The 15,489-nt window shown below is 42.1% G+C and overlaps 1 protein-coding gene across 4 annotated transcripts; it reads left to right on the forward strand.

The window, feature by feature from the left end:
• The first annotated feature begins 1,888 nt into the window (after nt 1-1,888).
• On the forward strand, nt 1,889-7,321 carry LOC138839090 (tubulin beta-2 chain-like). 4 transcript variants are annotated; one of them, XM_070038754.1, is made up of 4 exons: nt 1,889-1,945; nt 2,803-2,915; nt 5,496-5,632; nt 6,261-7,321. In XM_070038754.1, the coding sequence occupies exons 1-4, from the start codon at nt 1,889-1,891 to the stop codon at nt 7,319-7,321; spliced, it is 1,368 nt and encodes a 455-aa protein (XP_069894855.1). The 4 variants fall into 4 exon arrangements, with proteins under 4 accessions (XP_069894855.1, XP_069894856.1, XP_069894857.1 ...); XM_070038755.1 differs by having other exon boundaries at nt 2,803-2,911; nt 5,522-5,632; XM_070038756.1 differs by lacking the exon at nt 5,496-5,632 and having other exon boundaries at nt 2,803-2,917.
• The last annotated feature ends 8,168 nt before the right edge of the window (nt 7,322-15,489 follow it).

Below are 15,489 nucleotides of genomic sequence, written 5' to 3' on the forward strand. Positions count from 1 at the left end.
TTTCTTGCCCAGATTGGCTTCGAACCATGATTCTCAGATTTCAGTCGTCCCTGTACTACTCTTGGCTTGCTGTTGATATTCTACTCTCCTAGTAACCACAGGAAAAGCAGAAGCTGAGCTGTGGCTCAACTAGTGAAACCTGCCACCATTAAGGTAAAAATAAATAAAACCTCAAGGAGAGTCATCAGGCCTTAATTTCAAGACCTAACAACCAGCACTTAATTTAAAAAAATAAAAATAAAAAAAGAACCTCAGTCACCATTACCTGAGTTTGAGCCCTAGAAGAAGAGCTACAAAAAAGAGAACCAGCCTGTAGTTTACATGTGGTAAAATTTGTAAAGCATGGTCGTTTCAAGAGGAAAGAAAAAACTAAGCATGAAAGCTAGCCCCTAAGAAAAATTGTCAAAAAAAGAAATAATAAATAACCTGAAAAGGTGAAAGACAAGGTAATTAAAGATTTGTAAATGTTGACTCACACTTATAATCCTGAGTGCTAAAGTCACTGAAGTATGAAGATCATGGTTCAAAGCCATCATGGGCATTGAAGTCCATGAAACTTGCTTCAGTTTGTTCAGTCGAGGGACTTAAATTTGAAGTGTTTTGCTCATGGCTAAAGTTCTACTTTCTTCTGCCTATTAGTGGTTGATTGGAGGAAAGTCTCATAGACTTTCCTGCCCAGGTTGACTTTGAATAGTGATCCTCAGATTTCAAGCCTCACTGTACTGCCCTTGACTACCCATGGGACTCTTGTCTCATATTAAACACTTTAAAAAAGGCAGAAGTTGAGCTGTAGTTCAAGTAGTAGAGCCTTCTACCTTTCAGTTAAATAAGTAAATCAATAAAACCTCAGAAAGAGAGGGGCAGAATGAAAGTGAAAGACAGGAAATTCTGCACTAAGCAAAAGAAGAGAAATGTAAATATCACCCGTTGTGGAAGAAATAAATTGTATTGTCAAAGCTTATAGAATTCACAAAGTTTATAGTCCATGATAATGATAATTTGACTTGTGAAGGTTAAAATATGTTTGTAATTTCAACTAAATATCACTATTCCACAATTCTGTGAAATAAGAGAAATTAAGGTAATCACCTAATCTCAATAATAATAAAAACCTCAGAAAGAGTCACCAGGCCTTAATTTCAAGCCCTAAATCACTAAGCTGCCCCAACTCCGACCAAAAAAAAAAAAAAAAAAAAGAGACACTCTGACCAGGACCTGAGTTCTTACACTAGGAGCAGAAGCCAAATGAAACAAAAAGTACACTGTAGTTGTCCTATGGCCCAAGTAATAAAGCAAGCTACTTTTAAGAGGAAAGAAAAAAACCTGAGTATGAAGGCTAGACCCTAAGCCCCTGACTTTTCCCATAATGGAAAGTGGATCAATCATGGAATCCAACAGTTGTGCTTGCTCTTGAGATCACACCTGAAAATGCCCCTTCTAGACCCTCCAATCAAAAATGGACAGCAGGCTTGTTCTGGGCTTCTGGCAAACAAGGACCTTGTGCAGAGGAAGTTCCTCCTCTTCTTTCCTTGATCCCAGGGTTCAGGCTCTCTTGTGAGTCAGAGTGGGGAGTGGATGGCAGGGTGACCAGATGATCCAAATAGAGTCGGAGCTGTGCTAATGGACTTGCAGCTGGCAGGTGGATTCCAGGGTAGGTAGGAATTGGTAGGGCCCTCTGATTACCCAGCAATAGGGCGATTGAGTTGGAGTACCTGCTGGCTCCACCTATAATCAAGTCCGCCCCACCTCCTCTGCCCCTGTAACAATCAGAGGTATAAATGGGGTTCTGAGTTCACTGTGTCCGATTCCTGCTTCCCAGCTCTACCTGTTTGCCTCTGTGGGCACCACCGCTGAAGACATACATCCATCAGCTCTGCAGCCCTGCACCATGAGGGAGATTGTGTACATACAGGCAGGCCAGTGTGGCAACCAGATTGGCGCAAAGGTGAGCATGGCACTGGCCTAGGATCCAAGTCTCAAATTTAGGGGAAGGAGAAGGAGGACGGGTTGGAGTGTGGAGGTGGTGGTGGTCATGGCTAGGCTGAAGTAGGTGGGGCTCCATAGTGGTCCCTAAACTTCTGCAAATGAAGTCCCCCAGATACCAGATAGCTTATCCAATTTCCCTAATTTGTGTGGCCCTGGTGGGTGTGGTTTTTAAACAAGGCTGGGGTGGTTTCAAATCCCTTGCATGTCTTAGTCTTACCTGAGACTCAAGTCTTTGTATTTAGTTTCCTGGGAATAGACTAATGCACGTTTGGTCTGGTTTGAATGCAAGGAATGCAGTGATTTTGAGCTGAAAGATACGGACAATTCCCTTGTGTCAACTGATGAGTGTCAGATAATTGTGAACAGTTCTTCTACCTTAATGCAAATTTCTCTGAGTTTCATGCCCCACCTAAGCTCCCTTAAGTTGGGCGTTTTCTAAATCATTGGCTGTTGTGTATGCTCTGAGGACACTTGGGGTTCTGGAGACCCTTCTTACTGAGTCTTCAAGTTACTGCTTTGGCAATTTCATGTCCATGTAAGGCCAGTTACTCAACATAGAATACAAAGAGAATATGGTACTGCATAAGATGGAATACTCATAGGAGAACACAGACATCTTCTATTCAGCCAGATAACAAAGAGATTAAGAAAACTAAAATACCACCCATTTCTGTGCTTTTTTTAATTTAGAAAATGTAATTATTTTTTACAAATATATTTGTGTCAACAGGACATGGGTTTCTTATAGTTACTTTAAAATGCATTGTTTGGACAGTTAACATTCTAGGTCATAATACACTTCTATTTCCATCTCAGTTTTGGGAAATGATAAGCAATGAGCACAATATTGATAGCACTGGCAACTACTATGGAGACAGCCATTTACAGCTGCAGAGAATCGAGGTGTATTACAATGAGGCAACTGGTGAGTGTCTCCCATCTGGTTTCCCATACGGTGGCAAAATAGTTCCCAGGGGAATACTAATGAAAAGGAAGGAGTTCCTGCCTTTCTTATGGTAGTATTGTAGTTTTAATTTGTGACCTTGATCTTATAAGTCAAGTGCTGTACCCAACTGAGCCACTCCACCAGATACTTTGTTTTAATTTTTGAGTATATTCTTGTGAATTACCCCAGGAAAGCCTTATACCTGAGTTCCCCCTACCTCTACTTGCTGACTAACCACACCTGGATTATGTTTTCCGGTCATGGAGCTTGAAATTTGGGCCTAGGTAATGTCGCTCAGCTCTTCAGCTCAAGGCAAGTGGCTCTACCACTTAATCCACAGTGCCACTTCCAGTTTTCTGGTATTTTATTGGAGATAAGAGTTTGCCGGCTTTTTATGCCCTGGTTGGCTTTGAACCGTGATTCTCTGATCTCAGCCTTCTGGGTAGCTAGGATTAAAGGCGTGAGCCCGCTTCACATAATTAAAAATGAGACTGCCTAAATATGCATTCTAAAACAATTGATAAAATATAATATAATCCAGTGCCATTTGGTTGTGTGCTGATCATCCTAAGCTCAAGGCCTGGGCACTGACTATGAGCTTCTTTTGTTTTGGGTAGTTTCTTGGAGATGAGTCTCCCAGACTTTCCTGCCCCAGCTGACTTCAATCTGCGATGCTAATGTCTTATCTCAGATTTTTGAGTAGCTAGAATTACACCTGTAAGCAAGCAGAGCCCAGTTACATTGCCTCTTTAAAATATAGATTAAATTTCTAAAACAATATTTTGAAAAAGAAAATTTTAATAATTTTAAAGAGGGATGTTCAGTCACTAATATATATCTGAATAGTCCAAATCACAAAGCATAAATAAAGTGTCTTACCCTGAAATCTATAACATTTCTGGTCTTGAGCATTTTGAATATGAATACTTAGCCAACAATATTTTTAAGGTTTTTAAAGTAAGAAAACATTCTTTTGATGTAGAAAAAAACAATACTAATTTGTAAACATTCCTTTTAAATGATTAATATTGTCTTTCCTAACATAAACAGCCTAATTGAAGTCTACAAAGCAGATTTTCAGTTTTTGTAACTGTCAATGTAAAGATCATTTAATTTTATATTGAGTTTCCATGCTGCATTATTGTATACAAAAAGAATCGTGGATAATTGGCTTTCCTATATATTAATCCAATGAACAAGTACAAACAAAAGTACAAAACTATTTAATTTGAGTTTTATAGATCTATATTTTGGGATGTCCTCACCTTGGTTGAGAGTGGTTGGGTTGGATTGTGTCACTCCTATGAACAGAATTTTAGGTTGTGTCTTTATTAGATCCTGTATATCCAGCAGGATGTCCAGTTTTCTTCATGTGAATGTTTAGGAATGGGGTATTCTAAAACTGGTGTTTACATCATGTTAACTGCTTTCCCTTGGGCCAAATCAGGATAAATGGGAAATTGCAAGTCATTGCTCAAAGTTGCTCTGAGTATTTGAATACAAGGATGTGTGCTATTTGATAACCATTATTGAAAAATTATAAGACAATAAATATATATTGTATAAATGTTTTCTCCAGGAAAGCCTTACACTTGAATTCCCCTACATCTACTTGGTGAATAGCCATACCTGGCTTTTTTTTTTTTTTGGCGTTGGGGTGTCGGTCATGTGGCTTGGACTTTGGGCCTAGGCACTGTCCCTCAACTCTTCAGTTCAAGGCAAGCAGCTCTACGTCTTGAGCCACAGTGCCATTTCTGGTTTTCTGTTAGGTTATTAGAGATAAGGGTCTTAAGGACTTTTCCTGCCCCAGCTGGCTTTGAAGAGTGATCCTCTGATCTCAGCCTCCAGAGTAGCTAGGATTATAGGCATGAACCTGGTTCATTTATTGAGGAAGGTAATTGGGGAAGGGGAAGGATAGTGGGAGAACAACAAAGTAGGGGGTAACAATTTTTGACAAGAAATGTTCTCATTTCTTTACTCATGTAACTAACTCCTCTATACAGCACCTTTCAATAAAATAAAATTAACAAAAAAGAGAAAGTTTCTTGCTGATAGGCACTGGTAACTCATTCCTGTAATGCTGGCTACTTAGGAGGCTAAGATATGAGGATCATGGTTCAAATCTTGCCTGAGCAGAAAAGTCCTTGAGACTCTTATCTCCAATAAGAAAACTGAAAGTGGGGTTGTGGCTCAAGTGATAGAGTGCTAGCCTTGAGCTGGAGAGCTGAGGGACAGTGCCCAGGCCCAGAGTTCAAGCCCCATGATGAACCACAAAAAAAGTGTTGCCACCTTTCTTTTGCACCATTAGACTCAAAGCCTGATACTCATCTTTGCCTCCTCTGTAGCTGAGATTTCAGCCACCATGCCCAAAGCAAAGGAATGAATATTCAATGGAAATAGACAACTGCAAACATCCTTAAAGTTGCTGAAGCCTCTTGCATGGGGATTCATGCTCAAGATATCTTTTCTGTTTCCATGTCTCAAATGCTGTAATTTTTGTAATGAATGCTGAGAGTCACTTAGAATCATAAGCTCTGCCCCCTAAGTTCCTTGTCAAGTATAGGCCTAAGTCAACTCTTTTTCTCACAGGCAACAAATATGTTCCTCGGGCCATCATGGTGGACCTAGAGCCTGGAACATTAGACTCAGTGAGATCGGGACCATTTGGCCAGAGCTTTAGGCCAGACAACTTCATATTTGGTAAGTCATCATGGTCCATGGATCCTAACATCCAGGCACTCCAGTGCTGGGCTGAGACTTTATCCATCTTGATATTGTCCTCACCTAACCCACCTATTCCAGTCCACGGGAGTCATGCCCCTGGCCTCTCAGACAGCTCAGATCAGTGCAACTCTGCAAGCCCTCCATGACAAAGAAGCCTCTGAAGGGAAAGAGCAGCAAGTAGCGAAAGCCACCAACAAGGTTTCAGCACTGCTGGTCATTTTAAAGCCCTGGCAATAACAGAACCACTTCAGGACACCAGAAATCAAAGCACAGCTATGTGTGAACAAGGTGCAGAAAAGTGCTTGCAGTTTAGCTTCCCTCTGACCACACTGTGTGAAAGTAACTACATTTCCAGTATTAAGGCAGGCTAGGTTCTTCATTTCTAGAAGTACTTAATTTGGGTTAAAATGTATTTTCCTTCACACTCTCTTTACTTTTCTTTAGAACCTGGGTGATTTGTAGGGTCCCAGATACATTGAAAACATTTCCTTTATCTAATGTAATAGCAAAGGTTAGCTCAGAAGAGTCCTATTGTCTTCACAATAGGACAGGCACAGTCATTTTTCTTGGAGTGTGTCTCTCATCATGTCTTTGTGTCTGATAGGCCAGAGCGGGGCAAGCAATAACTGGGCAAAAGGCCACTACACGGAGGGAGCCGAGCTGTTGGAATCAGTGCTGGATGTGGTAAGGCGGGAGTCAGAAAGGTGTGACTGTCTCCAGGGCTTCCAGCTGGCCCACTCCCTGGGAGGTGGCACTGGATCAGGCATGGGCACCCTGATTCTCAACAAGATCCGAGAGGAGTATCCAGACCGCATCATGAACACCTTCAGCGTCATGCCCTCCCCCAAGGTGTCAGACACCGTGGTAGAACCTTACAATGCGATCTTGTCTGTCCACCAGTTGGTGGAAAATGCAGATGAAACTTTCTGCATCGACAATGAGGCCCTGTATGACATCTGCTTCCGCACACTGAAGCTGCCCACACCCACCTATGGAGACCTGAACCACCTGGTGTCAGCCACAATGAGTGGAGTCACCACCTGCCTGCGCTTCCCCGGCCAGCTGAATGCAGACCTGCGCAAGCTAGCCGTGAATATGGTGCCATTCCCCCGCCTACACTTCTTCATGACTGGCTTTGCACCCTTGACCAGCCGGGCCAGCCAGCAGTACCATGTTCTCTCAGTGCCCGAGCTCACCCAGCAGATGTTTGATGCCAAGAACATGATGGTTGCCTGTGATCCCCGCCATGGTCGTTACCTGACAGCAGCTGCCATCTTCCGAGGTCGCATGTCCATGAAGGAGGTGGATGAGCAGATGCTCAACATGCAGAACAAGAACAGCAGCTACTTTGCAGACTGGATTCCCAACAATGTGAAGACAGCTGTATGTGACATCCCCCCGCGTGGCCTCACAATGTCAGCCACCTTCATCGGCAACAACACGGCCATCCAAGAACCTTTCAAGCGCACCTCAGAGCAGTTCAGTGCCATGTTCCGGCGCAAGGCATTCTTGCACTGGTACACGGGAGAAGGCATGGATGAGATGGAGTTCACTGAGGCTGAGAGCAATATCAACGACCTGGTGTCCGAGTACCAGCAGTGCCAAGATGCCACTGCTGATGAACAGGGGGAATTTGAAGAAGACTTGGTGGAGGAAGAAGTTTAAGACTTCCCATTGGTAGCAATGCAACAGGACTGTCAGAGCCTGCCTACTACTTCTCAAATGAATGGTGCTTTCCTGAGCTCCTGTTGTCCTGCAGTGAGGTCCCTGCTGTGTATCATCATGCACAGCCTTTCCAGTCAGGAACTCACTGATGGTGAATGTAAAAATGCAGATTTCTTTTAAATAGTATTATTCTAAAGCCTTATTTATAAAAAATAAAGTATACATTTTGTACTCTTGAGTCCTTATTCTTCTTTAGAATCCCTTTTTTTTCTTTCAATGTATTTGAAATATAAAGTTGGCCAGCAGGATTTAATCTTATTAATATAGGAATGGTGCTCAAGAGGAATTTCAAATTCATGGCGTTCCCACTATTTTGAAGAGGAAGATGACAAGTGCCAATATTGTTTATTTTCCCTGGCCCAGTTTTAAAGTTAGCAGTTTCTCAATAACATGCCATTAGCATAAAAACAGTTTGAAGAGAAAGTAAACCAGATCCAGATGTTACAATTTTCCTAGTACCAAGGTGATGTTTGGAGTACTGAAGGGATTGATGTTCAAGACTTGTCTGGGCACTGAGGTAGCAGGGACTCTTCCTCCTTTATTCTGACACAGGACATTCTTATCCTGCCAGCTAGTATGCATTCCTCTTTGGGAATGGGACCACAAAATGCAGGTATGAATACTGGCCATTAAGGATCTACTTCTCCTTCAGACAACCACAGGTTCTGGTCTCCTGCCCCATCAGAGGGCTTTCATTCACATTCCCCAGAAACAGTAGAAGGAACCCCAATCCCTGTGCTTACAGTTCAGTTGGCATTGAAGCAGCACTCACAAGATGAGTGCAAGATCCTGGTTGCCAGGGTAGTTTCTCAAGGCATCTGTCAGCTCTAAGGACAGAAATGAGTCTAGCTGTTTGAGGGAGTGAGAAGCTGACCAGTCCCATAGCGTATCAATATCTGCTTGATTCAGTACTTCCAAGTCAAGGAGTGGAAGGGAGACATGGCCCAATGACCCATTCTCATACTCATTTTCCAGCATTCGAAGCTGTCTGAGGCCCACAGGGGGTTGTAAGGGAAAAAGATCCAGCCTGTTGGGTATGTTTACTTTGCATGAGTGAGACAGAAATCTCAATTGCTTAGAACCTACACAATGGCCAGGAAGAGGGTGAAAACTTCTGTTTTCACCAGAGGCCAAAATCATTCACTAGTTCTTTTTGCCAGAATCTTTCATTCTTCTTGCAGTGAGGCTCCAGGTACATTGTATGTGTCAGGCATTCCTCAATGGCCACCAATAACTTGTAAGAGCCCCTTTTGCTCCAGAAACAAGACCTATGGGAATCCAGCAAATTTTAGGAAGCTCTAAGGAAAGATACTACTGGGTGAGGTGCAAGTTCCTTGTTTCTAGTAAAGTTGGGAGATAGTAAGTTCCCTAAGCATTCCTATACCAGGCCTGAGGTTGGGGTAGGGTGGGGAGGAGTGGGGTAGAGATCTTTAAGCCAAGTTGGTCTCACTCAGCAGAAAGTAAACTGCCAGAGAGACTGTTCTTTGACTAGAAGCCCCAGGGCAGATCAAAGTGCAAATAGCTTCCAATGTGGGAGTCCTAGGGAGTAGGTATGGGCCAGCAAATTGACATACCTGGGTCTCTAGTCTTGGAACTGACCAGGTTGGATGACTCCAAATCCTCTAAGGCTGCTGGGTCTGAACTGAAGGCAGGCCTGGCCAAGGTACTCTCATTCCTCAGTGGGATAAGGATTGAGGCCAAGCTGTGGTGGAGGCCCCATCCAGCCTATTTACCAGTGTTTGACTAAGAACAGTTTTGTTTTATCTTAAGTGCCCGTTTTTGAGTCTTTTCTGGTGGCTTTGGCTTATTTCTTTACACTTTTGAAGAAGTAGTTCTTGGTTCATAATTAATGACTCATGCCTCATCCCTCAGAAAACTCCTGTTGATAATTTTACCAGTAGATTATCATGTATTTCTCAGACATGGCTTTTGTTTTCTCCTAGCCAGAGCTCTGCACTAATTGCCACACAAGCTAATGTTGAGGTGACTCCTATAGACAGGGTGATTATTTTGTCCAAATGCTAAGTGCAGCATCTCCCTTATTCTCATGTGCCTTGGTAATTGTATCAAATAATTGAGTCCTTGAATAGTATAATCAAAGCTCTGGCTGAAGATGCAGCTCAGTGGTAGAGTACATGCCTGGCATGCACAAAGCTCTCAGTTCAGTCCCCAGTACCAAAAGGAGGAAAGATAACAAATGTTAGGCTCTAGAGATGATATATTAGGTGTGAAGGCAAAACACCCAGTTTGGCATTGAGGAGTTATGTCATGAGGGAACACTGGTAGAATGTTTGTAGGTGGAAAGAAGAGAGCCCCTTGATATGTTTACCCTTTTAGAAAGCAGAGGTAGGAATGGGGGATGAACCTCTGGTAGAGTGCCTAGGCCATCGAAGGAAGAAGCTGTGACATGTATGTTGCTCTAATGGGACCAGAGTCTAAAGTGGCACCACCATACCAGGCAATGGCTCAACAAGAACAGGTTTGTCAGAAGGATCTTATTGCATTGGAGAGATGTCCTTTGACCACTTTGGCCTTGTTAATCATATTTCTTATGCTGTTTTCTTTTTCCTTCCTACTTGTCAGACCTATAGCAGATCCTATCCAGTAGACCCATTCTCTCTAATCTCATTCTCTTAAAGTCTCCCAGTTTATAGCTGTACATATCCTAGACCAAAAAAGTAGGGGGTGGATTTTCTGTCAGACATAGATTGAAACTGAAAGGTATTTTTGAAGTAGACTTTGACAAAGTTCTGATATTGACATCGTTGGGTTGATAAGTCCTGGAACTTAGACCAGCTTCTGGTCTAATTCTGAGGTGACAGTGGAAGCGAACTGGTGATAGGAAATCACCGACCAATGTGATTTCAAACCCTTGACAGGTACATCTCCATTCATGGATGTGCTATCAGCCAACATACAGATGTCTGTTAATGAGTGATGGCTGGGAAAAGGAAATTTATTGGTGACGGAGGAGACCAGCCTTTGGATAAGTGGTTGCCTTTAAGTGTGAGGCAGACAAAGAGTGCCTCCAGATACAGAGATATTTTCAGGAAGCAAGACAGCTTCACCCACATCTTGTTATCAACAAAATCATCTGAGAATAACTCTGAGCTGGCCCACAATGTGACCAGGAGGTGGGAAGCAGAGGGTACTTGGCAGCTTGGCTGCTAATCACTCTGGCCACACTGACATGGGGCAGTACGTATGTGATGGGCATCTGCTCCATGCTAGTGGTATGTGCCCAGTGGGAGATTTGGCTCTTACTAGGAGAAGGTAACAGTTCCTCTGTCTTTGGGCCAACTCCCAGGTCCGGATGTCTTCATCTGCAGAGGCTGGAACTTTGCCATAGCTCTCATCTTGACAGATTTCTTTCTGTTTATCAATTTTCTCATTCTTTTTTTGTTTCTTTATTTCTTTTCTTTCTTTCTTTGTTTCTTTCTCTCCCTCTCTGTCTCTTTCTCTTTCTTTATCTCTTTGTTTCTTTGTTTCTTTTTTCTTTCTTTATCTCTTTGTTCCTTTCTTTCTTTCTGTCTTTCTTTTTTTTTTGTTCTTTTTCCAGCCATGGGTCTTGAACTCTAGGCCTAGGAACTATCGCTCAGCTCTTCAGCTCAAGGCTAGCTCTTGAGCCATAGTGCCACTACCAGTTTCCTGGTGGTTTATTAGAGATAAATATCTCAATGGCTTTCCTGTCCAGGCTGGTTTTTAACTCCCATACTCAGATCTCTGCCTGCTGAGTAGCTAGGTTGACAGTCAGGGGCCATTGGTGCCCAGCTTGACAGGTTTCTTATTTGTGCAAGATAACAATGGCCATTTTCTGCCCTGTGAGGAGTTTTGTTGTCATCCTACAACACTGATGGTCTTAGTGTTGTGGCCAAGCACACAGCAAGGGGGCTTTCTATGTATGCACATTGACTAGTATATGAAAAGACAGCTTGCAATGGCCAGGAAGGCTCCATGATTGCATACATCTCAACTTGCACTGGGCATAACCAAATTTTAAGTTCTAGTGTTGGTTCTTTTCCTTTGTACACAGCTTGAGCAGATTGTTTCCAGATGCCTGTCATTTAACTCAGTTACTCAATTAACTCATCTGCTCTTTCAATGAGTCTGACTTAAATGACTGCTTATCAGAGGCCAATAACTGATTTTAAGGCTAAGTGAAACACAGCAAGTGCTCAGGTATGTTGACTAAGAGTGCTATATAGATAATGTACAGCTGCATGGTACATGTGTTGTACACTTCTCATATCTTCACTGAATTCTAAATATTTCTTTTTTGGGGGCGGGGTCCGGTTGTGGGGCTTGAACTCTGGGCCTGGGCGCTATCCCTCAGCTCTTCTGCTCAAGGCTAACACTTTACTACTTAAGCCACAGCGCCACTTCTGGCTTTTTTCTTTTTGCTTATGTGGTGCTGAGGAATCGAACCCAGGGCCTCATACATGCAAGGCCAGCGCTCTACCACTGAGCCACCTTCCCAGCCCCACTCTAAATATTTCTTATAGAGAAGAAAGAAGCCATACATTTTTGGCTTCTTTGCATAGGTATCTGAATCCAGCTAATGAGCACATCTTACACTTGTTGGTTTTTTTTTTCTTTTGGTATTTTATGGTTTTATTGAACTCAAAGCCTCATACATGCTAGGCATGCACTCTACCACACCTCCAGCCCCCTTCTTGTTTTACGTATTTTAAGTAATTTTTGGGCATTGCTCTTCCCTCACATACACCTCCCTCAGAGCTGGGATTGCAGGCATGAACGACCTAGCCAGAAGTATTTGTTGAGATAAGGTCTTCTTGCTAACACTTTGCCTAGACTAGCCTTGGACCTCAGTCTTCCCCAGCTCTGTTATTCCACAGAATAACATACATTTGTTTTAAAATGTTGTAATCCCATTATCATTCTGGGTTCTCTAATTGGAGTTTTGTGGTATAGTACTAGAAGGCAGTGCCTTCTTACTGGACTTGAAATTATAAGCCTTAATCAGTGGACATAATTCTTCTCTAGACTATCAGAACCTCATGTCAATGTGTGGACACTGCTGATTGTTGAACCATAATTCAGAATATGTTGCATGATTTTAATCCTCACTTTTTACATACACATGCACGCGTGGGCACACACACACAAACACAAACGCACACACCATTGTCTTCTCTGGTGACTTTGTACATTTTCTGTGAGACCACCTGTGTTCTCTCCTGTGCATCTTGGAGCTTCTCTCACCAATCATGCTATTCTCCAGCCTGTTCCCTCCTCCACTGTCCAGTCTCTGACCTTGACAGAGGCTGAGGCTTTGTAGTACTGGGATTAGAAAAAGAGAAAATATAGATACACACATTTAAGCAGAAACCTTATCTCTTGCACTTTTAGGTGATTTTAGATGCATGTTTTCATCAGATCCGCACTCCTACTTCTTCTACTAGCCTCCCACTGCCATGTTCTTTTCCTGGATCCCACAGAAAGCTCAGCTGATATTATAGGAAACAGAAATATTGTGCTTCTGCAAAACCCGCATTGCTGCTGCTTTGAGTGTATCTATTTTTGTCATGAGAATTTTTCTTAATGGAATATTGGAGAGTCAGAAAAAAATTATTTAAAGCAGTTTCACTGCTTTTTTTTAAAGGTTTAAAACCTTTTTCTTTCTTACTCAGTTTATTTAAATTAACTTTATATGCCTAAGAGGGACATTACACAAAACAATCTTTCTATGTATATATATTTGCTTATTTCTGTGGTGTCATGTCTCAAATTCCTTAAATTTTTGACGCTAAGATCCTCATTGTGGCAAATATCCAGAATGGAAGGGAAGGGAAGTGAGAATGGAGATCAACTAATATCTTACATTATCCACTGTCTGGGGCTGCTATTTCCACTATTGGAATTGATGATGGCCAGTTTGCAGATTCATTGTCATGAAACAGCTCTTACATCATTGATAAAACTGAGTAGCTTGGGTTCCATTTATAGCATTGTGCTTTTGGTGTCTGCATGTGTCTGAAGGACCCAAAAGCAAGCTCCTCTGCACAGAAGTGAGGTATCCACTCCTGATAGAGTGAGATAATGTGGGAAGTTTTCAAAGGAAGAGGCTATTACTCAGCACTCCTATATTAGAGAATTTGGAGAGAGAGCAAAACAAACCCATAAACTGCCCCAGGAACGTGACCTCTTCCCACTCAATCCTTCCTTTTTCAGATAATAAAGCTGAGTGTGCTGAGGAAGGCAGCACACTACTTCCTAATTCAGATCTTGTTGCCTGGATTTCCTAGACAATTCCTACTCCCTTCTATGATGGTCTGACTTTATATCTGACCTTCTCAAATGTCTTCTCAGAATGAATTCTGTCTTCAAAAACTAACTGTGGCAAATCTTTAACTCAGTTCACAGATGATCCAGTGGGAACAAATACTAATTGAGTATGCTGCATTATACATCTTTTAATGTTTATGGACTTTAATTGTACGTTTTAAAAGTTATATATAAAAACCAGGAGCCAGCTAGTTCATGCCTGTAATCCTAGCTATTAAGGGGTCTGAAATCTGAGGACTGCAGTTTGACGCCAGCCCAGATAAAAAAGTTCATGAGACTCTTATCTCCAATAAACTACTCAGAAAAAGCTGGAAGTATTGTTGGAACTCAGTTGGTAGAACACTAGCCTTGAGCACAAAGAGGCTCAGAGACATGGATAGCAAACAAAACCCTATATATACTTAACAAAGTTGTACACATTTTCCTCTTTAGGTCCATCATGATCTCCTACCACAAGACACACTGCAGCTGGAATTTTGTAGTTCATGATTCTACAGCTTTGTGGCCTGGGGAGGTCTCTCCTGACAGGTCATTTCTACAAAGCTTTGATGGATGGCTGTGTTTTAACAAAATGAGTTTCTGTTCAACTCATGTTTACAAATGAATTCACACACTATCATGGCACCCTTCCTCTGAGCAGGGCTGCTGGTGAATTTAGCATGGATCTCTGAGACACAGACATAATTTCATATGGCATTATTATTATTCCAGGCAAAATAGAAATTGTAGATGTAAAACAATATATCAATCCCATTGAAACCCTGGTATTGATTTTCTTCATAGATTTTGAGACCAGAATTTTTTATATAGGTACAAATATATCATTGGATAAGCGTGGAATAGTGGACAGCTTTTGATTCTTATGGGTTTATGTACAACAGCTTTATCATTAAACCCCAGTATGAGCTTTCTAACAAGGCCTTGGTACATCTCATTTAGAATCATGTGAAATTAGTGTAGCCTGCTCATTTAAAGGAATCAATTCTCGCATAGTGCAAAAACATTACTAACTTGGGGGCAAATGGCAAGGCTGTGATGAGGTCAGCCTCACCTAATGGACTACACCTCACACCAGTTGCTGGAATCTGCATCTGCAAGCCCTGTTCTCCTGTGTTCTTTACAAACCTCCCAACCTCCCTCATTACAATATAATCTAACAGGAGGCAGATGGCTTACATCTGTAATCCTAGCTACTCAAAAGTTGGAAATCCATCCATATGATCTTGACTAGCTCAATTAGAAAAGTCTGTTAAAATTGAGCCTCCAAGTGATTAGTACAAACAAGACTGAAAGTGTGATTCAAATAGTCAAGTGCCAGTCAACTAAACAGAAGATCCTGAGTTCAACCCTCAGGACTTGGGGGGGGGGTAAGGGGAGAGGCAGCACTATATTCCATCTTGATAGTGTTCAGAGGATGGGGAACTAGTAGGAAGTGTCTCAATGACTGTTTTCAGTAAAGCCCTGGCTTAGAACTCTGTGTATGAAAAGTTGTAGTTGTTCTTCAATGGTCAGACTCAAACTTCATAAAAAGAATAACTTTGTATGTAGGTAGGTATAAATTTTTGCTTTGCTCTACTCTGTGAAATCAGAACAAGAAACCACTTTGAAAACAGAATCAACAGTATGGGAGGAGGCTGAGGAAGAAGCTTATTCCCTATATAGTATAGCATCAACATCCCTGGAATTACAAAGCCAGTAAAAACAAACTCCAGCAAAGCATTGGCTGCGCCTTATGGCAAGTTCTTGTCCCCTGCTAAGGCCACCTTCCCCCATGGCTGCTTTGCTTTCCAATCTCCTGTGGC

Source organism: Dipodomys merriami, unplaced genomic scaffold (genome assembly GCF_024711535.1).
Source record: "Dipodomys merriami isolate MVZ:Mamm:240054 unplaced genomic scaffold, mDipMer1.0.p SCAF_292, whole genome shotgun sequence".
Taxonomy (NCBI): domain Eukaryota; kingdom Metazoa; phylum Chordata; class Mammalia; order Rodentia; family Heteromyidae; genus Dipodomys; species Dipodomys merriami.

Bases quoted from the DNA above. Each gene is read 5' to 3' on its own strand.
- LOC138839090 (XM_070038754.1), top strand. From the start codon at position 1,889: ATGAGGGAGATTGTGTACATACAGGCAGGCCAGTGTGGCAACCAGATT. The intron at 1,946-2,802 runs GTGAGCATGGCA...TTTCCATCTCAG, and splicing joins GCAACCAGATTGGCGCAAAG to TTTTGGGAAATGATAAGCAA. The intron at 5,633-6,260 runs GTAAGTCATCAT...TGTGTCTGATAG, and splicing joins GCCAGACAACTTCATATTTG to GCCAGAGCGGGGCAAGCAAT.